This window comes from Equus przewalskii, chromosome 8, assembly GCF_037783145.1.
Source record: "Equus przewalskii isolate Varuska chromosome 8, EquPr2, whole genome shotgun sequence".
NCBI lineage: Eukaryota > Metazoa > Chordata > Mammalia > Perissodactyla > Equidae > Equus > Equus przewalskii.
Window position 1 is genome coordinate 77,287,763 of NC_091838.1, and position 24,393 is coordinate 77,312,155.

General features: G+C 39.6%; 1 protein-coding gene across 10 annotated transcripts in view; it reads left to right on the plus strand.

Annotated features, from left to right (window-relative positions):
• The window catches only part of KHDRBS3 (KH RNA binding domain containing, signal transduction associated 3), a 189,853-nt gene that overhangs the window by 69,210 nt on the left and 96,250 nt on the right, over nucleotides 1-24,393 (plus strand). For all 10 annotated transcript variants that reach the window (XM_070631012.1, XM_070631004.1, XM_070631005.1 and 7 more), the window contains exons 3-4: nucleotides 13,626-13,742; nucleotides 18,534-18,680. In XM_070631012.1, coding sequence (XP_070487113.1) covers nucleotides 13,626-13,742; nucleotides 18,534-18,680 — 264 coding nt within the window. The remainder of the gene's footprint in view (nucleotides 1-13,625; nucleotides 13,743-18,533; nucleotides 18,681-24,393) is intronic.

Here is a 24,393-nt window from a genome sequence, read left to right on the forward strand (position 1 = left end):
CTGAGTTAAATTCTATAAGTTTAAATTAGATTTATTAAATTTTTTAATTGGTAATTGTTTTAATCTCTAAGTATTCTAATGTTTACATATTATTTTGAGTAACTTTATATTAGTCAGCATGGTTTCTCACATTAAATGTTTTCCTATTATGTGCATGTTTTGAATTTGCTATATTTGCTGTCTCACAGAGACACTTAGGTTAAGTAAGTGTCTTTGAGGGAGAGAATAGAGGCTTATGAAACATGGTCTCACCTGGAGTTGGAACTGAAGCTCAGGAAAATTTTCTTTTTCAAAGTTGGCTTGCATTTTTTCCTTGTAGTATGTTGCAGACAATTCAAAACCCCGTGAATTTACCACTAGGTAGAAGCCTAGTCCATAGAAATCCTCATGGGGTTAAGAATGTTCCACATTAGTAAATATGTGACAGTCACGTTGGCTTGTTAAAAATTGCCTTGTCTGTGACTCCTATTTGATTATCACAGGCATATAATATTTTTCCCAGAAGATTTATGTGAAAATAATTTTTAATTTTGGTGTTCAATTGATAGACTACCTGTAGACATAAAGTAATAATGTGCTTGTATGTTAGTTCTTTATATGTATATGCCATTACCAAGATTAATATGACTGGCTAGTGGGGATTTTGAACTTGTTGACATCAAGAAAGCCTTATATTAAAAATAGTCACTTAGAGATACATGTCTTTAATTCAAGTCACTATTAGTGTCCCTCCTGGTATTCATTAAATCTTGGGACCCTATTATGAAGTAGAAAGGCCTCTCTGGATAACAGAACCTTAGGGAAAGTATTGGCCCTTAAAGCCATTGGTTCACAATGCACAGTGCCTTCCACGTCAGTCCTCAACCATCGCTTTGACAACCCATAGCCTATAGTGGGACTTGGAGAGAAGTGCCATTATAAGTAGAGATGAGAGGAATATATCTTCAGAAACTACTTTTGTTCTGTTCTCAGAGGTCTTCTCTGGGCTCTTGGGATCTCGTGACACACAGCCCCTGTGTCATGAGAACTGAATTAGAAAGTTAAGTTGGTATTTGGAAATACAGTAGCACTCAAAAGCGTTGTGAAGGAATTTGAAATCTTATGCTGTGACTTTTCCCTTATTCTCTTTAAAATGCTTGATCATTAACCCAGAAAGTAGCACTCGAACTTAGATTTGTTAAGCAGACTCCAAAAACAGCCAGGAGTATATTGAGGGGTTCCCGAAAGAATTTATTCATGTTGTTTTGGGGGCTTATTATTATTACTACTACTATTTTATTGAGCCAGATGAAATAATTATAAAATTTGGTTATATAGAGACCCCCACAATCTCATTACGTTAAAGACTAGAAATGCTACCGTATATGAATTTTGCTCACAAAGCAGTAATTTAGAAATTAAAGTCTGTGATAAGTATTATTATGTATAAATCTTTTGACACATCAGTGCTTACTTTTTGAGGAGGGGTGGAGGAGAGATCTCTAAATGTGTTGCTGAGCCAAAAGGTAACAGCATCATTAGTGCTTTGCATTATATTATTGGCTTAGGTATCTTTAATATTACTGGACTGATTATTTTGGCTCTGGGCCACTTAAGGACCACCAGTTTGGGTCTACTGAAAACTGTGTGACTATATTGGTATTGGACATGGGAAATGTGAACAAAACTTAATCACTTTCTTCTAGAACTCCCAGCCTAGTGGAATAAAACAGCAGAAATTCATACCATGGACCAAACTATAAACTTTTATCACAACAAGTAATTGACACATAATTACATGAAACAAAAGACACGTGATCTACAATGATACTGAGAAGCATTGCTACTGAGGGGAAAGGAGTCAGGTTTAGGAGCTAGCCCCACTTGTGTTATGCCCCGCTCTGCCTACTGGTCACCTCCACTTGGATATCCCAGACATCTTTGATTCAATGCGTACATGAGTGATCTTCATACCTCCTTTTCTTGGCAAACCTGCACCTTTTCCTGTATTCCTTATTTCAGTGAATGACAGACAGCCTGTGTACCTAAGTGCCTATGCCTGAAACCAGCGCATCGTTTTTGTCTACTATCTTCTCCTTCATTTACCACCTCTCCCTCCATTCTTGAAATACTGTGACTTACACATTTTATTATTTCTACTTCTTAAATTCATTATCATCCATCTCCATCTCTGCATTCCATTGCCACTCCTTAATTTAGACTACTATCATCTCTAACTCAGTCAATTTCTTACCTTCAGTTTCAAATCCTCCATTCTATTCTCCATACTTGTGGCCAAACTATTGAAGTCTGGGATTTTCTGGATTAACAGTTTTAAACTCACTTATATATGGGCTACACTTGCTTATTTTATTTGTTTTGTCGTCCACCCTTCCCTCCCCCAAGATTATAATCCAGCCTTGAACAAGTAAAGATAGAAATAATGTAATGTAGATCATTTCAGATTGTATGTTACTTTTGTATGCCTGCCCATATCATCTCCCGTAGAAGTTACTTGTACACTTCATTGATTTTTAGAATTGCTAACATCTCAATAAGGTGGGCTGTTTATCATTCAGAAGTAAATACTGTGTTAAGTTATAATCAATGGAGAATCACCAAATAATCTTAACTACTACCAGTAATATTTGAGGATTTGTGGTTGGCAAATTAATAAATTTAAATAATAGTATTTATCCATAGCTTTAATATGTTGCAATAATTTCTGGAGCAAAGAAAATCAATAAAAACTATATTGACTAGTGCCATTTGATTTGGGGTAAAATAAACTTTAATTCCACAAGTATTTATTGAGAATTCATTTTGTAGGAAAAATGATGAATCAAATATGAGTCCTAATTACTCTCAAGAGATTTATAACCTAACAGGAGAAACAGAGTAACTTTCACTAAATAATATGGGGTAAAGATCGAATTAACATGAGAGGTAGAGGGATACCACAGGATTTAAAGGAGTGAGGGAGAGTTATTTCTAGAAAGAATTACAAGTGGAATTAAATTTGGTCCTTAAGAATAAGCCCCGGATGTTAGGAAGCAGAGATCGGGGAAGGGCGGGGTAAGTGTTGGGCTAGCATGATTGAACTATGGGGATAGGAGATTGTAGCGTTCATCGGCGTGGGGGCGACTAGTCTGGAAAGCCTCCGGTGCAGTGCTTGGGCATTAGAATTCTGTACAGCCGGTCAGGAGCCCTGAAGATCTACGGCAGAGAGAAGCAAACAGCTAGAATATACCATAGAAGATATTCTGCATTATAAAAGACCTTTTTTTTTTTTTTAAGCTCTCCTAAAATTTAGGAATGATTGATTTAAATGACTTTTTGGAATGACTTTTGTTCCTAGGAAATTCAACTTCTCGTGTAAAAGTGACTGATATTTTCAGAGGTGATTATCGGATCATGAAAATCGTTGTCAGTAATCCAAAGCTTGGCTCAGTTACTAACAATCCTAAGCAACAAGCATTTTATTTCTGAAGAGGCTGCTCCCTTTCACGTGAATGCCATGTTCCTAGGTCTCTGGTTAGGTTTACTACTGTTTGGAGTTTGGCATTTATGACGTTGATTTAATTCAAATGATATCAGTATTCTGAATACCAACTGAAATGTGGATTTACGTAACTAATTATTTTGTTACTGCTTAAATTATTGGAACATAAAATGACCCCTAGAGCTAATAAAAGTAGTGATCCAGTCTTTCCTGTCAAGAGAAGATAGGTAAAACCAAGCTTGTTAAGTTTTCCTTTGTATTCTTGCCCTAGGGCGGGAATTAGATGAATGTGGAGATCAGGAACCAAAGCTGTTCCTTGGCAGTTTACTTCTTTCTCCCTGGTAAGGTCTAGAAAGCAAATGCTTAGGTGATGCTTTCCAAAGAAGGATGTCTACACAAACATTTGGATGCTAGAACTTCTATCTTAATGTGTATATGTAGCGTATGGTATTCTGGGTGTCGAGCACCGTTCTAAGCACCTTACAGGTGTTAACTTATTTAATCTTTAGAACTTTAGGAGGAGGGAATGGTTACCTCCTGTTCACATATGAAAAAACTGAAGAACAGAGAAGTTAAGTAAATTGCTAAAGATTACACAGTTACTGAGTAGCAGGCATTTGAATCCCAGAAATCCGGCTCCAGAACCCATGCTCTTATTCAAGAAACTAACCTTTATAAATATTTAGTACGTGGATAAATGTAGTACCGTTACAGGTTCATATGAGTGCCGTACAGCTGTGTGCACGCTGAGACAGCATCCTGAAGGAAGGGGCAACACCACAGTGCGGAAGGGCTCACCAAGTTCTCATTACTCATTTGCTCTGAGTATCTCGGGGCATATGGCTGGTGTGTGTGCCTGAGTAATGGATTCATGGAGTGTATTACCTAGTTGTAGTTATCCTTATCTTTAAATGGGCAAAGATCACTCTTAAACTGTGAATTAAAGGTCTGCTACACATGCAATAGAAATTGATGCGGGATCGGTGAGCCGAGGAGTCGAAAGAAAGATTTCTTAGACTCTCAAGATCTGGCAGTAGTGCTCTTTTATTTAGAGAATAGTGTGGAATAGCATGGGGACAGGACCCATGGGCAGTCAGAGCTTCTGCTGCCCCTAGTTGAGGGTTAGGGCTAAATTTAAGGCATGGGCATGTGAGTTATCTCTTTACAAGACAAAGAATATGTAAAAAGCTAAAATGGTAGATAAGAATCAAACCGGATTGAGTAAATGGCAGAAGTCACCGCTTGAATTTTATCCTCGGCTAAAGACAAAGGAGGATTTGTGGGGGGGAGGGTCAGTTACATGAGGTTGCCAGACAGTAACCAACTTAAGTTCTTGCCTCTGGCATTGACCAAGAGCCTCTAGAGATAAGACCATCCCCCCCTCTTCCTGGCACAGAGAGGGAGGCATCTTCACAGATAGAGGTTTCCCTTAGAAATGTAAATGTTTCCCAACAAAGGAGCAAACAAATTCCAGAGAGGGAGGCATGGAGATTTCCTTCACAAATGCAATTGTCTCTGATCAAAGGGCAAACAAATTCCACTCCTTGGAGCCTGCTTCTTATCTGTAGTTTTAAAAGTAACCAGCCTAAAAATCCTCATCATAAACTGTTTTAAAATTAAGCAGCCTAAAAATCCTCATCAGAAATGAGCAAAAAATGGCAGAGCTGATCCTTGCCCTGTGCCTGGAACAAGCTCAGCCTTATAACAGGGTCCGAGTGACTGAGGTCCAGTTGGATATGACAAGAAGGGTGATGTTCTCAAAGTTGAACTATTTCTTCACATCCAGTATTGTTAGGTGCTGTCCTAGGCGGTTGTTGAGTACACAGATGAATAAGACAGGGTCTCTGCCCTCAGAGAGATCACTGCTCCCCTCCCCTTCTCAGAGAGAAGAAGGTATCAAGTAGATGGCCAGGCTGAGAAAAGACTGCTGTGCGAGGCTGTAAAACTTACTGTTTTACTAAATGACAGCTTTGTTGTTTCTTTCTGTGATAGTGGATTCTGTTGTGCTCTGCCCCCTGAAGCCACTCCTTCTTGCCTTCAAGCCCAGCATAGTTCCCTTCCCTGAGTCTCTCCTGATCCTGCGGCTCCATTTAACCTAGAGCCTGCAGCAGGACATGGCCGTGAGTCATCGTGGGCTGGGTCCTCCAGCCCAGTCAATCTGGCTTTGCCACATGGACCTCCCCATAGTGCTCAGATTGTTGAATTGTGAGCAAATAAATAAAATGGTTATTTAAGGCCGTTAAGTTTTTGGGTTAGTTTGTTATGCAGCAGTAGACAACCAAGATAGCATTAAAGCCTAACTCTTCAGTCCCTGATTTTCTGATTGCCAAGTCAGGTGGGGCTGTGTGAAAATGATGCAACGTATGCGCATGTTGGGTTTTAGCATCAGAGTTGGAGGACAATGAGAGGGACAAGGGACCATAATGGACCAAAGGGAATTACTCTCAGCAAGCATGAGGTTTATCCCAGGATTTGATTTCGTCTATGAAATACTAAAGTGCATTTAAAGAAAAATAAGTAATCTAAGAGGAACGTTAACAGTTCGTGTTATAGTCAGGGAAGACGCCATAACACTGTTGAGTATTTTTGTCACGGTGAGCAGGAGGGGCTCTGCCATTGAAAAGACTTACTGTTTTGAAATTCCTTTCCTCTTGTGCCAGAGTGTTTTATATTTTATGATACTGCTGATACAGCTGTGGCTTTCTCAAAATAAAGCAACAAGAGACAGGATACTAGGTTCCTGAACCCCGAGTTCATTAATTTATTCTTTTGCTTTTATGGATTCAGAACAATTTTTTTTTTGAGCATTACTCTGTGCCAGGCAGTGTATTAAAAGGGGAGAAGGGGATTAAGATGTGGACAAGATTTCGGAGTTCAGTAAAACACATTCCCTCTTCTCAGGAACCCAACATGAAAGGAGATGTTTTACAATATAGTTTGGTAAGTGTCACCAGAGAAAGCAGGAGAATGAGTGTGGATTCAGAATGTCAGGGAGGTGCCTGCAGGAGACGCCCCTGGGCCTGTTAGACTCTGAGGAGCTGTAAGACAGGACTGGCTGGGCACGTACTTTATACCGTGGAGTGTGTTCTTTTTTCAGTGTAAGTTTTTACTGTTGTTAAGAGTGAATTCAAATCAATATGGAAAATTTAAGCAATGACCAAAATACGAAGAAAATAAAACCACCAGATTTGCACCTACATTTTAAACTCAGATCCAAACTCTTGGCAGTGGGCCAGGAGGGCTGCCTGCTGTGCCTCTGTCTTCTCTTACCCCGACTCGTACTTCCCCACCCCACCTCACTCCACTCTGTTCAGGCTGGTGGGCTGCTTGTTTCTCAGAAGCTCCCCTGTGCCCGACTTCTGTTTGCATTGCAGGGAGTTGTCTGTCCCCAGATCGTCGCATAGGACCCAGCTCAGCGCAGCCGTCACAGAGGCCAGCCTAGCCTGAAGCTGCCCTCCGTGAATACCCTGCTCTGTGGTCGCTCTCTGCGCCCTCACCAGAAGCTTCCTGGTAGTAACAAATGTTATCCTCTCGTAGGCGTTTTCTTTGATTGTCATCCGGCTCTTGGTACTAGAAAGAGAAACTCAGTGAGGATGGGGCATTGTCTGTTTCTCTTTCCTACCCAGCACACAGGACATGTTTGCTTGTCACCCCTGCTGTAGCGACACTCACTGAGGGCTAGATGACCTAAGTGTGTGTTTTGTTGACTTTGTCAATATTTTACAAAACAGAGCAGAGCGCCTTTGTTGCCCGTCCTCCTGCAGGTTAAGCTTTTGTTCAGGAGGGCAGATAGGGACGTGGATCTGGACACATTTTGGCAGGCTGCTTCTGTCTCCCCTACCAGCCCCAGGGGAAGTAGGGCGTTTCAGGATTCTTCCCTGACCTTCTCTGTGAGCACCTGGGGGTAGAGGTATTGGATTCCTGCAGAAAAACAGCTTTAAGAAGGGTCACCTCTCCTAATTCTGGAGCTTTCAGGGCTTCATGCTCTCATGCTGCCGCCGCCCCCCCCCCCCCCCCGCCCCCATAAGCAAATGCTGGAGTCCTTTCTCCCTGCAGGTGCCTGTTCTCTCTCCAGATGTGCGGTTAGTGTTGCCTTGGGACTGCAGCATTGATCTGCATTCTGTCCAGCTTTCTTGTTTTAGGTGAGAGTGACGTTCTTTGCAGTTCTACATCTGAGCCGAAATGGGTAGTTCTTGGAATGTGGTAATTTTGAGGAAGTGAAATAAGTCCAGAACGACTAACATTAAAGCAGGAGAGTGTAGCGAGGCTGGCGGACAGGTGGGCAAAGGCTGCCTCCGAGAGGGCCTTCACAGCTCTATCAGGACACTGGGACTTCATTCTAAGAAGAGTGGGACAGGTGTATTTTAAACAGAGATGTAACACGGCCAGCTTTGTGTTACGACCTCTCTGCTGGTTGAGGAAGGTGGAAGTGGCTCCAGGGAAAGGATTCTGCAGTGGGCTGGGTGAGAGCGGATGATGGCTTGGCTGGGGTATGTGGTGGTGGGACTACAGAAAAACTGGTTTAAGAGATATTTAGGAGGTAAAGTTGTTCAGATAGTTAATGAATTCATTGAACATTTATTAAATGCCCTCTCGACACAGTGTTGGAGCAGTGAGTACAAAAGGCCTGGCCACTGCCCTCAGGGAATGAGGGTCGGGTTTCTGTCTTGAGTCGCTGCGTGGGTGCTGCAGCCTTTTGCTGGGCTAAGGAACTCTGAAAGATAACGTATTTGAATCTGTGGTGGCAGAGGTTACAAGTTCAGTTTTAGTGTTGAGTTTGAGGTCAATAAAACATCCCCTTGTTAGACTAATCAACATTTTGCTGAGCACCCAATTAAGGGAAACCTTTAATGGAGACAGTGACATGTGCTTGAGGCTTAGTTGTTTATGAAATGACAGCTTAACTGTAATTGTTCCCCGAGGAACAATGTCATGTCACAAATATAGTTTAGATCAATTAAAGCTAGTCCAGAAAGCACGTGGTCTTTACCAACGAAGAACGTGATTATTGGCTCCTGTGCATCATGCAGTGAAACTCACATATACTCACTGTATGCTGGTTTACCATCTGCACAATCATTTGAAAAGCTTCCTATTCACAACTGTAACATTTGTAATATAATATATTTGTAATAATTGGCATCTGGAGAAAAATCACTGGTCTTGGGAATAATAGTCACTTTTTATTCAAACCTATGCACAAATCAAATTATTAATAAAAATAAAAGTTAAGACATATTGAGTTCTTACTGTCTGTCTTGCAAATGCAGTTGTCCAGTAAAAACCAAATCCCAACTTAAGTCAGGAGAGACTGTTTGAAGGGATCTCGCAAGAGCAGGGAGAAGGCTCTGAGCATGAGATCTCAGCGTCTCAGTGGTCAGATAGCAAAGGGCTTTTCTTGTGCGTGGAAGTGAACAAGGCCAGAAAGATGTGGAGAAGTGGGAGTGGTGGAGGGAGGTGGCATGAAGGGACAGTAGATCAGAGAAGGGTTTACCCTGAGGCTGGCCCAGAAGCTGGGAGGCCTCTCGAGAGAGTGGTACGTGGTGCGCTGGCTCAGGCCGTGGGTGGTCATCATGCAGAGGCCTGAGGAATGGGGGGAAGTTTGATCAAGCCAGGTTAAGGGACGTTTTCTGGTTGATCAGTGGACAAACAGATCAGCTAATCTTTTAAGGGGCAAAGAATAGGAATTTGGAGGGCCTGTGTCTGAGCTGGTTGTAGGTAAACGAGGGAGTCATCCGCAGTTCCTACCTAAGTCATATGGGAAAGGAGAGTCCTTTGCAGTAAGCCATTTCCAGGAATGCCAAAGGGTATGAAGGTTTCTTAATCACCACTGTCTTTTAGGAACTCAGGGCTCAGGTGAAATTCAGCATTGTCACAGTGCTACTCAGCACTTTATCTGATACGTTTTAATCTTCATGATAACCCTGAAGAATAATGACTCTTGTAAGCCACAATCAAGGTGACTCTGGTGAAACTGAGGACCAGAAGGGTGGAGGAACAGCCGTGACCACACTGCTGGTTAGAGGGTGAGCCCCTAAGACACTCACTCCTTGAGAAGTCATAGCAGGTGGGGCGGGACATCAGCAGCTCCCAGAGCTCATGGCAAATAAGAGAACTATGCTGCCTAAGTTGTTTATTTCTTATATCATCTAAAAAGGCCAAACTATTTAATCAGCCCATGTGTTACTTAAGCCTTTTCTTGTGACAGAGACTGACCATGGCCAGCTGAAGAGTTGTTTTTCTTTGTTTTAACTACATTAGCATATCTTACAGACTGCACGGAGGAATTGAACTTGTAAACTGAGAGGACAGTGACAAGGGCTTCAAGCCTAAGAAATAGAGTAACCAGTCATTGGCCCCTCTCTTTAGCAGTGTTTCTCAACAGGGGCACAACTGACATTTTACCCAGGACACTTCTACTTTGTGAAGGGCAGTCTCATCCCTCTCTGCTGTGTGACGTTCTAGGCCTTTGCCCACTAAATGCCAGTAGTGACCAACCGTCATGGCGACAACCAACCAAACATGCTAAGTATTTCCACAAGCCCCGGGAGGTGATGCAACCTGCAGTGAGAGCCCAGCCGAGCTGCCGAGCGTATTGCCGTTGTTTCTCAGCTGTAGGGACATTTGGTATCTACGCTAAGTTCTCAACCTCTGTTTCCCTGGACTTCCAGGCAAAGGTCAGCTCCTTGACCAGCCTGGGTGGCCTGGGCGTGGTCGTGTTGTTTCAGTGTGGTGGCTCCCTTGGTAGCCTTGTGCGTGAAGGGGAGTCACTTCTTGGTAGGAAGTGGGTATTATTCAGATAAAGTTCTGTGTAGTCCACAATGGTTAAATTCATCAATTTATCACTCACTGACTTGGCATAGAGTGTACATAATCTGCTGGCTGCTCTGGTAGGTGGTTTTTATACATTTCTGTATTTAATTCATACAAAAAGCACCCACAGTAGGTGGTATGATCCCTGTGTTGTAGATGAGGAGTCTGAGATTCGTGAGGGTTGACTTGCTGAGGGAGTATAACCAATACACAATAGTTAATTGAACAAAAAAGGGAATAAAAGTGCTTCTGATTACCCAAATACTCGTTATGGTACTTTTTGTCAACAAAAGACTAATAGAAGTTAAATGGAGAAAGAAGACTCCTAAAGGTCTAAAAAATGCTTTTCCTTTTTATGTAAAGTCCCATGTTTTTATATTTTATCAAGTGACCTTGAATAAATCATTATCACTCTGTAGACTTTAGTTTCCTCAGTGTTAAATTAGATGTTTGTGCTAGGTGATTTCTAAGGTCTCTAATTTGCGTTAGTTGGGAAATACTTAACTATTAAAGATGTGATGTAATAAATATGGCTGTTTGCAGAAACTTATTTTTATGCTATCCTTGAATGCCACTAAAATGAATGGAAATGAATGGAAAAAAGGCACAAATCCGTGAAGAGAAGAATGAGAGTGTGAGACAACAAAAGGCAAATGATGTCAGTAAAATTTTGTAGCTGCAAAATAAATGGATAAATGGTAATGACTTGGAAGACCAGAGGAAGCAGAATCCTGAGCTTGCAGAGTGAGAGAAAGTCGACCAGAAACCTCATTAGTGTGGGAAGAAAACCCTGAAAGACTCAGGAATCGTAGACAACAATGACTGTGAAGGTAGATTTATAGAGGAGACTTGGTTAAGGCTTGTGTGGGAAGTAGTTAGACCACCACATGCTCTTCCCAGCTGGTGAAACCGGGCATCTGCCCTTCTTAGCCTGGCAACAGACTGGAGATTTTCTCCAGAGTTTACGTAAGAGAAGCCTTAGGCTCTAAGACCCAAATAGACAGCTAAGGGCTAGAGTGAGATCCTCCCACTGAAAACGAGGGAATTATTTCATTTAAATAAGGATGTGCATACTTAAAAATGGGATCCCAGTATTCCGGCAGCCAGGCTTATACCCCCTCCTAGGAAACTGAGAATTCCTCTTCAGGGAAATGCCTAGCCCAAGAGAAGAGAAATAGAGATAGTGATATTTGAGTAGCTTTTGATGAAAAAACTGGCTGCCATATTACAGTGAATTGTCAAGTCCGGTCATCCCATGTACAAAAGCAGAACTTCCAGTCAGCATTTTAGAGCTTCAATCTTAAAATTTTAAAAATGCATAGTAGAGGATTACCTGTCATCTGAGGAAAGCCCATAATGTAGAAAGAGAGCAGTTCACAAAACATGGCGGGTCAGGAGAATCTGTTGCAAGAAGCAGATACTGTAAGCTCCAAGGTGGGGAGGAGCCACTGTCATTAGTGTCCTCAGAGAGATAAGAGCTTATATTGCTTCCATAAATATTTGTTAAAAGCCATAAAAAAGAACAACTATAAGGAAATACTGTTAGTAGTTAAACATTTCGTAGCAGAAATGAAAGGATCAATAGAAATATAGGCTTAATGTAATTAAATCTCCCAGAAAGTGAAACAGAGAGAGATAAAGAGAGAGGAAAACTAAGAGAGAAACTTAGACATCCAACTCAGGAGGTCCAATATCCAGACAATGGAATTTCCAGAAAGACCAAGTAGAGAAAATGAGGAACAAGAATACAGTGGAGGTGGGTGGGTCGAGACACTGATTTTTTTTTCCCACCTTGTAGTTTGTTTGATACTTGAAACTCTGAAAGTATCACTTTTATACTTTTCAAAACTAATTTAATTAAAGTTAAATTTAAAAAACCGAAAAATAATTACATGTAAAGGTTAAAAATAGATATTTGAGTTTTCATTGAAGACCAATAAAGTTAAAAGTGGACAAGGAAAAAAATACCATTTTGATTTTTTAAAATACGTATTTCAGGAAAATTACTTCAATTATCATAGTTGGATAAATTGAGGAATGATTTTCTCTTAAAAACAGCAATGCTGGGTCAGCCCCAGTGGCGTAGTGGTTAAATTCAGTGCCTTCCAGTTCGTGAGCTAGGTTTGGTTTCCAGGCATAGACCTACACCACTCTGTTAGCAGCCGTGCTGTGCTGGTGGTCTACATACTAAAAAATAGAGGAAGATTGGCTCAGGGCACATCTTCCTCAGCAAAACAAAAAACAAACGAACGCAAACTGCAATTGCGCAGCAGTGGCATAGATCATGAAAGATAGCTGATATCAAAGCAGCAGCTACATGAGTTTGTAATCAAGGATCTTATCAAAGAGAGCAGTTTCTCTCCTGGTAGACAGTGCTGACTTTCTATATGGCAGCAAGAAGTATCCATGATTTACCTGAATTATAGTAAAGCTTTTAAAACTTGTGTGAAATTCCTAATGATAATTCTTCCATTCAAGATATATTTATTGTCTATTATATGCCAAGCATTGTTCTAAATTATGTATTTATGTGGACCCATTTAATCCTCAGAAGAGCCCTGTGAGGGTAGGTCCTGTGTGGTTCATCATTCCCATTTTATAGATGTGGAAGTCAAGGTATAGAGAGGTTAGCTTACTTGGCCAGGGTTACTCAGCTGGTAAGTGGAACAGCCAGGTTTGAAAATCATGGCAGTCTAGCCTCAAAGTCTCTACCCTAATTAATTCACTTCTACTCTTCTTGTTAAATAAAGGATCCTAAGCTTCTAGGTTAAATAATTTGTCCGTATTCCCATAGCTGGTTATTTTAGAAGAGAGAGATGTATTTTTTCATAAAGCCTTTGTTGGCCACTGAATGCTTAAGAACTCATCTGAGCCAGTGCACCCACTGATTGACTAACCAAAGCTTAGGTACTGACCAAGGAGAACCCAGATACTCTATAATGACCAGTCCAGTGCACATTAGAGGACACCCGCTGTCCTTTCCCTCACCTACATTTCAATCCTTGCATTGTTCGTGGTTGATATTGAATGTGTGTTGAAATTGTCAGAATAGCAACTTAGAAATTCTGGGAAATAAATTGCATGTACAATTTGTGAAATGTAGCCATCACTGAAGTGATTGGTGTAAAGAAACATGTCAAAAATTTTTAAATTTCACCATTTTTAGCCCCATTTTATATAGTTTATGGAAACAGTGTGATGCATGTAGCACAACTTAAATATTAGGAACATTAATTATGTGTGGCATACTACAGTGTTTTCCTAACATTCTGGATTAGTAAATTACTTTCAGATATGAATGTTACAAATTTGGTTTGTTTGTTCTTCCTAGTTCAACTTTGTGGGGAAACTTTTGGGTCCACGTGGCAATTCTCTGAAGCGTTTACAAGAAGAAACCTTGACAAAAATGTCCATCCTTGGAAAAGGTTCCATGAGAGACAAGGCAAAGGTAACAGTCACCATAGACAGTGGCTACATTTTTAGTTAAGTTATATAATGTACTTTTAGGTCATCCATTGTATTAATGCATATTATATAAAAGCTAACTGGGGTCTCAAAGGAAATTATGTGAAACTGTTATATAAGGTGATTTATCTGTGATAACTGTTTAGAAAATTGAATCACTCTGGCCAATTTCAGAATATGTAGTATCTTAAACCTACATCTGTGACTATTACATTCATTTATAAACTTAAATAGCAGTACCTATGGTTTTGATTCTAAAAGCAATGTTACCTTATAGAAAGTACAGTGATATTGAAATTATCTTGAAGAGAACTAAGAGTTATCTATAGTCTCACCATCATTTTTTGCATTATAGATTAGTTCCTTAGGGTCTTCTGTCTATGCCTTTGTTTCCCACAGTTGAGTTTATAAAGTATATACTTTTATTTGCTCTTTTTGCCATTTCTTTGATATCCTATGCATTTTATCAAGTTAAAATTTATTTTAAATGTTTTAGTAGTTGCTCACTGTTCTAACACCTACTAATACTACTTGGATGTGATCACACTAACTGCCTTTTTTTAAAATAAGCTAAAATTACTCAGCTATTTGCTTTGAGCACTTTCTTAAATATACCAATTCTGAAAGAAATTTTCACATTTCTTAGTGTGCTATCACTAATGTTTTCTCTATTATCACTTTGTTGTTCTCTCATTGTTAAAAGATTTATATTACTGAGAACCAAATCCATATTCAGTGATCACTTGCCATGCAATGTTGAACAATGATTGTATCAGACAAGAAAGTTATTCAGACAAAACCCAGCCCCCTCACAAAAAAAAGTCCATCTAAATAACAACTTTTATAATAAAAATAGCCATCATTTTGCTATTGAACACCCACTATGATTAGACCCTGTGGGAGACATTTTACATGCATTATTCCATGTTATCCTTAGAAAAATGGAAGATACATACCACTCTCCTTATTTATGTGTTAGAAAACTGAGATTCAGAGAACATGAGTGATCATCTGGGTTAATCACGGAAGTTCATTATATTATTTGATTAAAAAATGGCTGTGTGTCACATTCACCTGGAATGCTGTTTAAAAATACACATTCCCGTGTCCCAATCTGTTTAGGGTGGAACCTCAAAATGAATTTTCAATAGGTGTTTGAAATGATTTTGACCCACGCCAGGCTTAATACTCACTAAGCATTGCTGTCTCAAGTGGTGTTACTTTGATTCCCTGACTCATCTATTCTGGCAGGCAGAGAAAATAGAATCATGATTGGTCAGAAATTCTGTGTATCTTGTAGGAAAGTACCCCACCCTTGCTGGTATTTTGATAAAGTCTTCCATAAGGCCACCTGGTATCGTGGTACCTGATGTGACCACAGAGACCCATCAACATGATGCTACTTATTTTGTTTGTTGTTAAGGGAGTTCCTTGGTCAGACCATTCAGTGGCTTGATCAGGGCATCCACAGATGGTATTACAGGTAGAAGGGAAGTGGGGAAGGCAAGTCTTTATCTAGAGTCTATGTCCAAGTACCAACAAATGGCTGGCTGGCTGTATAATGAAAGGGAACCTGAAGATCAGCTTGCTTTCAGGGCTTGGTCGTCCAGGTTATGTTATCATTTCAAGGGCTGGTGGTAGTTCTCTGCTGTTGGCATATAGGACACTCAGCGGTGGCAGTAGCCAATCATCGTTTTTGGGGAGAGTCCGTGTTGTAAAGTAGTGCATGACCTCTCTCCCTGTCACCCTGAGCACTTTGTTGATGAGTCCCTTGTGTAGCACTGAGGTAGCTTGGGAATGAGCTGCTTTGACAACTGCTAAAATGGGTCCCCTTGGTTACCGGGTCACTATGTGCCTGCTCTGCATTGCATGGGCCTCTTTCCAGACCACTTATCAACCATTCACCAATCCTCTCATTTCTACATTTCTATGTGCTCAATGACATGGGTCAGCAAGTCAATATGGGGATTCTGCAAGTGGCTGATCATTTATATTCCATCAAGACAACTAGAAACTGAGGAAGTCCCATACATCGTGGGTTTACAGTCTGCTGAGCGTACTGTCAATAGACTAGGACCAGAAGTCCTTTTGTCTCTTGACCTCATTGTCATCAGGGGCCTTAAATGAATACATTTAGTATCCCATCTGCTGTGTTATAGTCAGATCCTCACTGCCCGAACTCTTGAATACTAATTTCATTTGATCCTTTTTACTAGTTTAATTTTAGTATACAGAAATTCTCAGTTAATAATATGTTTATTTCTAAACAGCTTTCTGTTACTTAGTATTAAAATTTCATCCTTTGAGATTTTCCAAGTGTTCGTTATTTCAGTTCTAACATGAGCATAATTCATTTTTTCTTGTACTTGCTACATTGATGAAATTATGGAAGTCATTACTGACATGTATCGGCTGGTTATGCAGCATAATCACAGTAATGCTGTGGTCTGCTGGGCCTTCAGTTTGTGGAAACATCATGCTAGATGTTTTGCCCACATCAACTGTATTATACAACAATAGAATAATTAATACTATAGCCATGTAATAATAATTACTGTAATAATAATTGTCATTACTGTATTCATCGTTTATTATCTGCTAGGCATAATTCTAAAGACTTTTTGTGTCTTTCTTTAGACACAAAACTCTTTTATTACCACAACGCCTTTATTACTAATAACACCTAATTATAATTACTCCTTTATTACTACAACAGCCCTATGAGCAGTAGGTACTATACTATTAGCATCCTCATTTAAAATCATCCCTTCAAAGTGAGGACAAAGTGACCTGCCCAAAGTTATACAGCACAGTATGTATTGGATTTGGGATTTGAAAGCAGAAGTTTGAAGTCTTTGTTCTTCCTCAGAAAACACAGTGCCTGTCTTCATGAACCGCTGAAACAGGCTGGTAGCAACTGCTCACTCTATGGAGTCGTGCAACAGCTGTGGTTGCAGTAAGAAAGCTCCTTCCATCGCAAGTTTGTGATAGAAATGAAATGCTTGACTGTGAACATTATAATCTCTCATTAAAATCATTATTTTGATACCATTTTAGAAAAATATGTTTATTTTAGTAGTTCATATTTTCACAGATGGACTACTGTACACAGAATACAATTTTTAAAGCTTTAGCTATACAAGGCAGAGTATCAGATCAAATGATTGAAAATGTTCTGATTGGAACAATGGATGATCTACGGTTGGCATAAAAGAATGGTGTTTCTTATAGTCAAGACAAATTTCAAAGAAAATGCGCAGGATATTATGGTAGCTTATATTTGCTGTCCTGTATTTCAAATAGTTTTCTTCTTTCTTTCAGTTTCTGACCCACTTTCCATAAGTGTGAAGGAAACTAGCATTTATTGAGAGCCTACCACGTGTAAGGCAGTGTTCTATACACACTGTCTCCTGGCCAAGTGTTTCCATATAGCTGGTCCTTTGAGTCTTCTTGACGATCCTGCATTAATATACATGCGTTAACACCAAATGGAATTGATTTTGCAAATTAAATGTTGGATTACATATAATCTGTCTTAACTCACACACCTAGTGACGGGCATAGCTAAGATTCAGGTATATGTGACTCTGAATCCCATGCCCTTTTCACGTTGATGTCTCTTTTCTTAGTAAGAATTCAGATTAGTTAAGTAACAGAAGTTGAAGCCTTAAAGGATGAAGTGAAGGTGTTGGTGCTTCCTTGGCCTCTTGGCTAATGGTGAAATTAAACGAACGATGTTGTTGCCAGGAATTCCTGGAATTCTCTGTCTTACGGGATAGATTTTTTGGAGAGGCTGGGAAAGTTTCCTACCTTTTAGAAATCACTTTAGATGTAGGTTCCTACTAATCTTAATCTGTCTGTCTGGTTTTAATGTTGGAAACAAAGACTATTCAAAGACCCGGATTCTGTAATTGCTGCCCCGATGAAGGCTAATTAGGAAAAGAGAATGGAGCAAAGTTGGTAGTCCCTTAAATGTTTTTTTCCTCCTGATTTTCCCCTGGATTTCATTATGTAAACCACAAAAAAGAGAAAAATGGTAAAAGATGTTTATCATAAATGTGTAAAATTATGTAATTAAAATCTGTCATTTATTTTATTCACTGTTTTATCCTCAGAAAGAGTTTAGTGCCTGGCCTGTTGAAACGCTTTTTTGAATGATATATGAATGAGCAAATGAATGTAGAAATGAAGAAATAATGTTTGATCATTCTTTCAGTCGATATTTGCTGAGCATCTGCTATATACCAAGCATTTTCCTAGATAAGGAGAATGCCACACCCAACAAGACAAGCATGGTTTCTGCTCCATGGCAATCACCTTTAGTGACAGAAATTAGAAAATGGACAAGTGAAAAATAAGTTATCTCAGATAGTGGCAACTACTTTGTAACAGGATCACAGGCGCAGAGTGTGAGCGGTGAGAAGTGAGCTTGATTGCTTAGCTGGTTTGAGGAATGCAAAGCATCTCTGTGCAGCTCCTGGAGGAGGTGGGGCGAGGGAGCCAGAGCACGCGGTGGTAGGTGGTGGGCAGGCGGCGGGACTCCTCCTAGGCTGAGGCAGGGGCTGAGGCTTACTCCAGCAGCCGTAGGAAACCTTTGGAGTTTTCATAAAAGCCTGGGAATGGCGGGAGCAGATTTCTGTTTTAAACTTTCTTTTTTAGGTGATATTTGTTACTGAGTGAATCTTCTGAGAGAGCTACATGCCACATAAGCTCTGGGGAGTTTTTATTTTCTTTCCTTCTGACACGTTGTTAAACATGACTTTTCTTTGTTCAGGAAGAAGAGTTGAGGAAAAGTGGAGAAGCAAAGTACTTTCACCTTCATGATGACCTGCACGTTCTCATTGAAGTTTTTGCCCCACCAGCGGAAGCGTATGCCCGGATGGGACATGCTTTGGAAGAAATCAAAAAGTTCCTCATTCCTGTTAGTACAGTTTTTCTTGATAGTTAACTTGTACTTTAAAGTCTTTATTTTAATCCTTGGTAATTCTTATCAGTGTTGTTATTTGCATAGCACTTTTTCTATTAAAGAGCTTCACATACAGCATCACAAGTAGACCTCCCTGTGTCCCTGGGGATTACTTGACATTATTCCTTGTGAGTATATGAGGTGACAGATTTTTTTTGAAATTAAATAATAGTATTGGGGCCAGCCCCATGGCGCAGCAGTTAAGTTCGCATGTTCCGCTTCGGCGGCCCTGGGTTCACCGGTTCGGATCCTGGGTGCGGACCTGCACACCGCTTGGCAAGCCATGTTGTGGCAGGCGTCCCATGTATGAAGTAGAGGAAGATGGGCATGGATGTTAGCTCAGGGCCAGTCTTCCTCGCAAAAAGGAGGACTGGCAGCGGATGTTAGCTCAGGGCTAATCTTCCTCAAAAATAGTAATAATAGCAATAATACTCCCAAGGTTACAGGGCTAAGAAGGTTGAAGAGCACAATCGCTTGTTCACGTTTTGGGACTCCAAGTCCCAAGCTTTTTTGTGACACTGAAATAACCTCACAAATTTATTGTTCTCCAACACAAATTCATTAGTACCTTCTGTATACCCAGCGCTGTGCTTGGTGTTGGGTGTGCGGACATGCGTAAGAGCAGTCGCTGCCCTGGAGGAATATGGGCTTAGGGGAAGAGACAAGCCTGAGCAGATGATCTCGGTGCAGCCTGATAAACAGAATGGCAGCCATAAGCATGATGAGCACAGAGAGGAGAGGCACGTGAAGCTATTCAACCAGCTTCTGCTAGGTGTTTGATGTTTTGTTAACAATTGACAGTCTTTTTTAACCCTTTTCAGACACCTTGACATTGCTAAGAATGTCATAATTTAAACAGAATATATCCCTACCTCCATTACAAAAGTTAATTTAGGTCTTTTGTATAATTTACGTGTTCTTGATTTAAAAAACTGAAACATTAAACACTTTGATTCTTTAGACAATTTACTTTAGAGAAACTGTTGCATCTGCTGGCGGGCTCTGTGGGGTAAGACTGTGTCTTCAGTGATTGCAGGCTGGTCTAGTAGATTGACTTACATACTGCAACATATGCATCATGATTATATTATCTGTGAGGAACACTGTTGTATTTGTGGGAAAAGGATATTTTAAATCACAATTGCCCTTGAAAAGCCAGGATTTGGGATTGTATTAAGTATTTACTTGACAGCTGAAAATCGTTAATATTTTCTTTAGTTCCCTGAAGTCACTGTAATGATCCATTTATTCATTTAGTTTAAAAACAAAGTTTTTGGTGCTTTCTCCGTGATAGACACACGTGAATGAATAAAAGATATTGTCCCTGTCCTTATGGAGTTTATGTAATGGGAGAGAGAGATAAGAATCAGATATTCACATAAAGGACTATAAAATTGCACCTGTGACAAGACTAAGGAGAGGTGTAATGTTTTAGTGGTCATTCACTGTGGGCCAGGGAGTGCTGACCTTGCCAAGTAGGACAGCTTCTGTCTTCCAAAGACGGCTGCAGTGGTCCCTCCCGTCCCATCTCCTTTATGCTCCTCCACCGGGAGGTAGGGTCTAATTTCTCTCACCTTGAATCTGGTCTGGCCAGAGGAACTCTGCCTAACTCAAGGTCACAAAAATTTTCTGCTGTATTTTCTTCTTAATATTTTATAGTATTAGCTCTTTCATATATGTCTATGATCCATTTTAAGTTAATTTTTGTGTATGGTGTGAGGTTAGGATCTAAATTTATCTTTTTCTATATAGATATCCAGTTGTCTCTGTGTTGAAAAGACAGTCTTTCTCCTATTGAATTGCCTTGACACCATTGATGAAAATTAACTGAACATACATGTTTGGATTTATTTCTGGATTCTCAGTTCTGCTCCATTGGTTTATATGCCTGTCCTTATGCCAATATCATACTCTTAATTACTTTAGCTTTATAGTAAATTTTGAAATCCAGGTTGTATAAGTTGTCCAACTTTGTTCTTTTTTTTCAAAATTATTTTGGCTATTCTGGCTCTTTGGCATTTCTGTATATATTTTGGAATCAGCTTGTCAATTTCTACAGAAAAGCCTGCTGGAGTTTTGATAGATAGTGTATTGAATCTCTTGATCAAATCTAAGTTATAGATCTCTAGATTAATAATTTCCATCTTCACAATATTGAGCTTTCAAGTCCATGAACGTGAAATGCTCTCTACTTTTTTTTTTTTTGAGATATTCTTTAATTTCTGTCCATAGTGTTTTATAATTTTTAGGGTACTAGGCTTGCATTTCTATTGTTAAATTTTTTCTAAGAATGTATAATCTTTGATGCTCTTGTGAATGGAATTTGTTTTCTAAATTTCATTTTCAGGTGGTTCCTGGTGTATAGAAATGCAGCTGATTTTTGTATGTTAATCTTCTATCTTCTGACCTTGCTGAACATGTATATTAGTTATAGTGTGTTTCTTTTTAATGGAATCATTAGGATTGTCTACATGCAGGATCATGTCCTCTGTGACTAAAGAAAGTTTTACTTCTTCCTTTCCAATCTGGGTGCCTTTAATTTTTTATTTTTTTCCTTATAACACTGACTAGAACTTTCAGTGCATCATTGATTAAAAGTGGTGAAGATGGACATCCTGTCCTTGTTGGTTTCAGTCTTTCATTAGGTCTAACATTATGTTGAAGACGTTCTCTTCTATTTCTAAGTGTTGAGATATTTTATCACAAATTGGTGTTGGATTTTGCCAAATGCTTTTCCTGCCTATTGAGTTGATCTGTGGTTTTTCTTCTTTATTCTGTTAAAATAGTGTATTGCCTTAGTTGATTTTCAGATATCAAGCCAACCTTGCATTCCTAAGATAAATCCCACTTGGTCTATAATCTCCTTTGTGTGTTGCTGCATTTGATTTATAAATAGTTTGTGAAGGATTTTTACATTTATGATCATGAGGGATATTGACTTATAGTACAATATTTTTATAGTCTTATATAAACCTCCACATTTACCATTCCCAGTGTTCTTCATTTCTTTCTCTTTTTTTTAAAGATTTTATTTTTCCTTTTTCTCCCTAAAGCCCCCTGGTACATAGTTGTGCATTTTTAGTTGTGGGTCCCTCCAGTTGTGGCATGCGGGACGCCACCTCAGCATGGCCTGTTGAGTGGTGCCATGTCCACACGCAGGATTTGAACCAGAGCAACCCTGGGCCACTGAAGCGGAGTGTGCAAACTTAACCATGGGGCCAACCCCATTGATTTCTTCCTGTGGTTAGAGCCGCCATGTGGTGTTGCTTCTTTTCAGCCTGAAGGACTTCCTTCAGTCTTTCATGTAACCCAAGTCTAGCACAAACATTTGTCTTGTTTTTCTCAGACCGTCTTCATTTCCCCTGCCTTCTAAAGGGCAATTTATATAATTCAAGGTTGAGTTTTTCTTTCAGGTGGTGAAGACTGTTCCCTTGCTTTGTGGGCTCCATGATTTTTGATGGGAAGAGTCTTTAATTATTTTGTTGTTCTGTACATCATCTGTTGCTTTTGTATTGCTCTTATCAAGACTTTCTTATTGTCTTGGATTTTTGACAGTTTGGCTATGATATGTATGTTTATCATCCTTGTTTGTTAAGCTTTCTGGATATGTAGTTTATATTTTCTTCAAATATGGGAAGTTTTCAGCCATTGTTTCTTTAAATTTTTTCTGCCTTTCTCTTCCTCCTATGGGGGTGTGAATCCCAACCCCTGGATTCCCATTGTCCATTATGTGTGTGTTTGTACACTTGATGGTGTCCCATAGATCTCTGAGGCTCATTTTTCTTCATCCTTTTTTCTCGGTGCTCCTCAGACTGAATAATTTTAATTGACCTATCTACAAGTGTGCTGATTCATTCCTCTGCCATTTCAGATCTGCTGTTGAGCTAGTTAATTTTTAATTGCAGTAATTGTACTCTCTTTTTAAAAAAAATCTCTTCTTTTGCAAGTCTGACATCTGGACCCTCTCCAGGACAATTTTTTCCTACTGCCTTTTTTTTTTTTCCTGAGCATGGGTCTCATTTTCCTGTTTCTTTGCATGTCTTAGTTTTTTGTTGAAAACGACATTTTAGATAACGTAGTGCATCTGCATTCTCATTAATTTTATTCCCAGAGGATTGTTTGTTGCTGTGTTTTTATTCATTTCTTTAATAATTTAGTTGGACTAAATCTGTGGAATCTGTCATCTTCATGGTTTATGGCTAGTAATGTCTTTGTTAATTTTTTTCCTTCTTTTGTTTTTAAGCTGGGCTGGCCTGGAGTGTCAGCGTTGCTGAGTGGTCAGCTAGCGATTGGTCAGAGGTTGTGCTCAAACACCTGTGTTAGTAACGAAGCCATCCTCTGCTGATGGAAGCGTGTATGCATTGGGGAGTGCTTGCAAAGGCTCGGCAGTTTTTGCATCTGCCCTGGCTTTTACTTTCCGCAGGTTTTCCTTGTGTCTCCTTTCCGTGTGCATAGACTCACTGTCAGGCAAGCATATGTCGAGAGCTTTAGCTCTCTCTGTTCTTGACTGTACCATGTGCACAGACTTCCAGTCAGTCAGATATGTGCAGGGAGCTTCCCAAGGCTCTTCGTGGCTGTCTCGTTTCCTGGATCTCTGTTAAATTTCTGCCTAGTCTGCCAGTCTATTGCTTGCCCCACCCAAAACTACAGTATTAGGCTTGCTGATTCACTGGTCTCCTCTATTCATTTGCTACAAAAATTGCTCCTGATATTGACAGTGCTGCTGGGCGTGGGGGTTTCTCACACTTTCTTCCAAATGAAGTGAGCCCGTCCTACAGCAGAGCTGCTCGTTTTCCTGTCCTTCCCCATCCTGATGGAACTAATGCCTCACCTGGGCTAGGGAGGAGAGCATTGGCATCCTCAGGAACACAGACTCCCTCTTTTCCTACCTCAGATTTAGCAGTTTTTCACGAACAAATTTATTTTATTTTCTATTTATTTTGTAACTCCAATCAATTTCCAGAGACCTGAAATTGTTGTTTTTAACCATTTGGTCAGCTTTTGTTGTTGCTTTATATAGAAAGGCTTTGCTGAGTTCCTCATTAGCTATCCTCAAAGTCCCTTGACCTCTCATTATGGTTATTTTTTTTAAACTTAGGTTATTTTGGACCTCTGTCCATAAGACCATGTGTACAGTTTTATTTCATTCTTTTTAATGTTTGCTAATCTTTCATTATATGCATGTTTCAGGATTTAGTCTTCAAATAATGAACATTTAAGTTATTTCTTATAGATTTTAGTACAAACAATGATCCCAGAATTAACCTTGGACATAAATGTCCGCATATTTTGGCAAATATATCTGAAGAGTAAATTCGTGGCAGAGAACCCACTGAATTTCAATAGATTACTTTTAATGATTTCATTTAAAAACTCTGTCCTCTTTCTCTAGGCTAACATACATTTAAATAGATTCTAAACTCAGCTGGAGAGAAAAATCTCATTTACACGTATTGAATTAAAATTATAATCACTTCTGCATTCTTCGCGATTGATGGCAGTGTTAGTATTAATGTTATAATAGTCTCACTTTTCAGATAGAGAGTTAAAATATGACTAGTTTATAATGTAAAAATATAAACATAATTTAGTCTGTAAACTATCATATATGACTTAGTTTCCCTACTGATTTAAAAGCGTTATTTCGAAAACCAAGGAAATTATAACT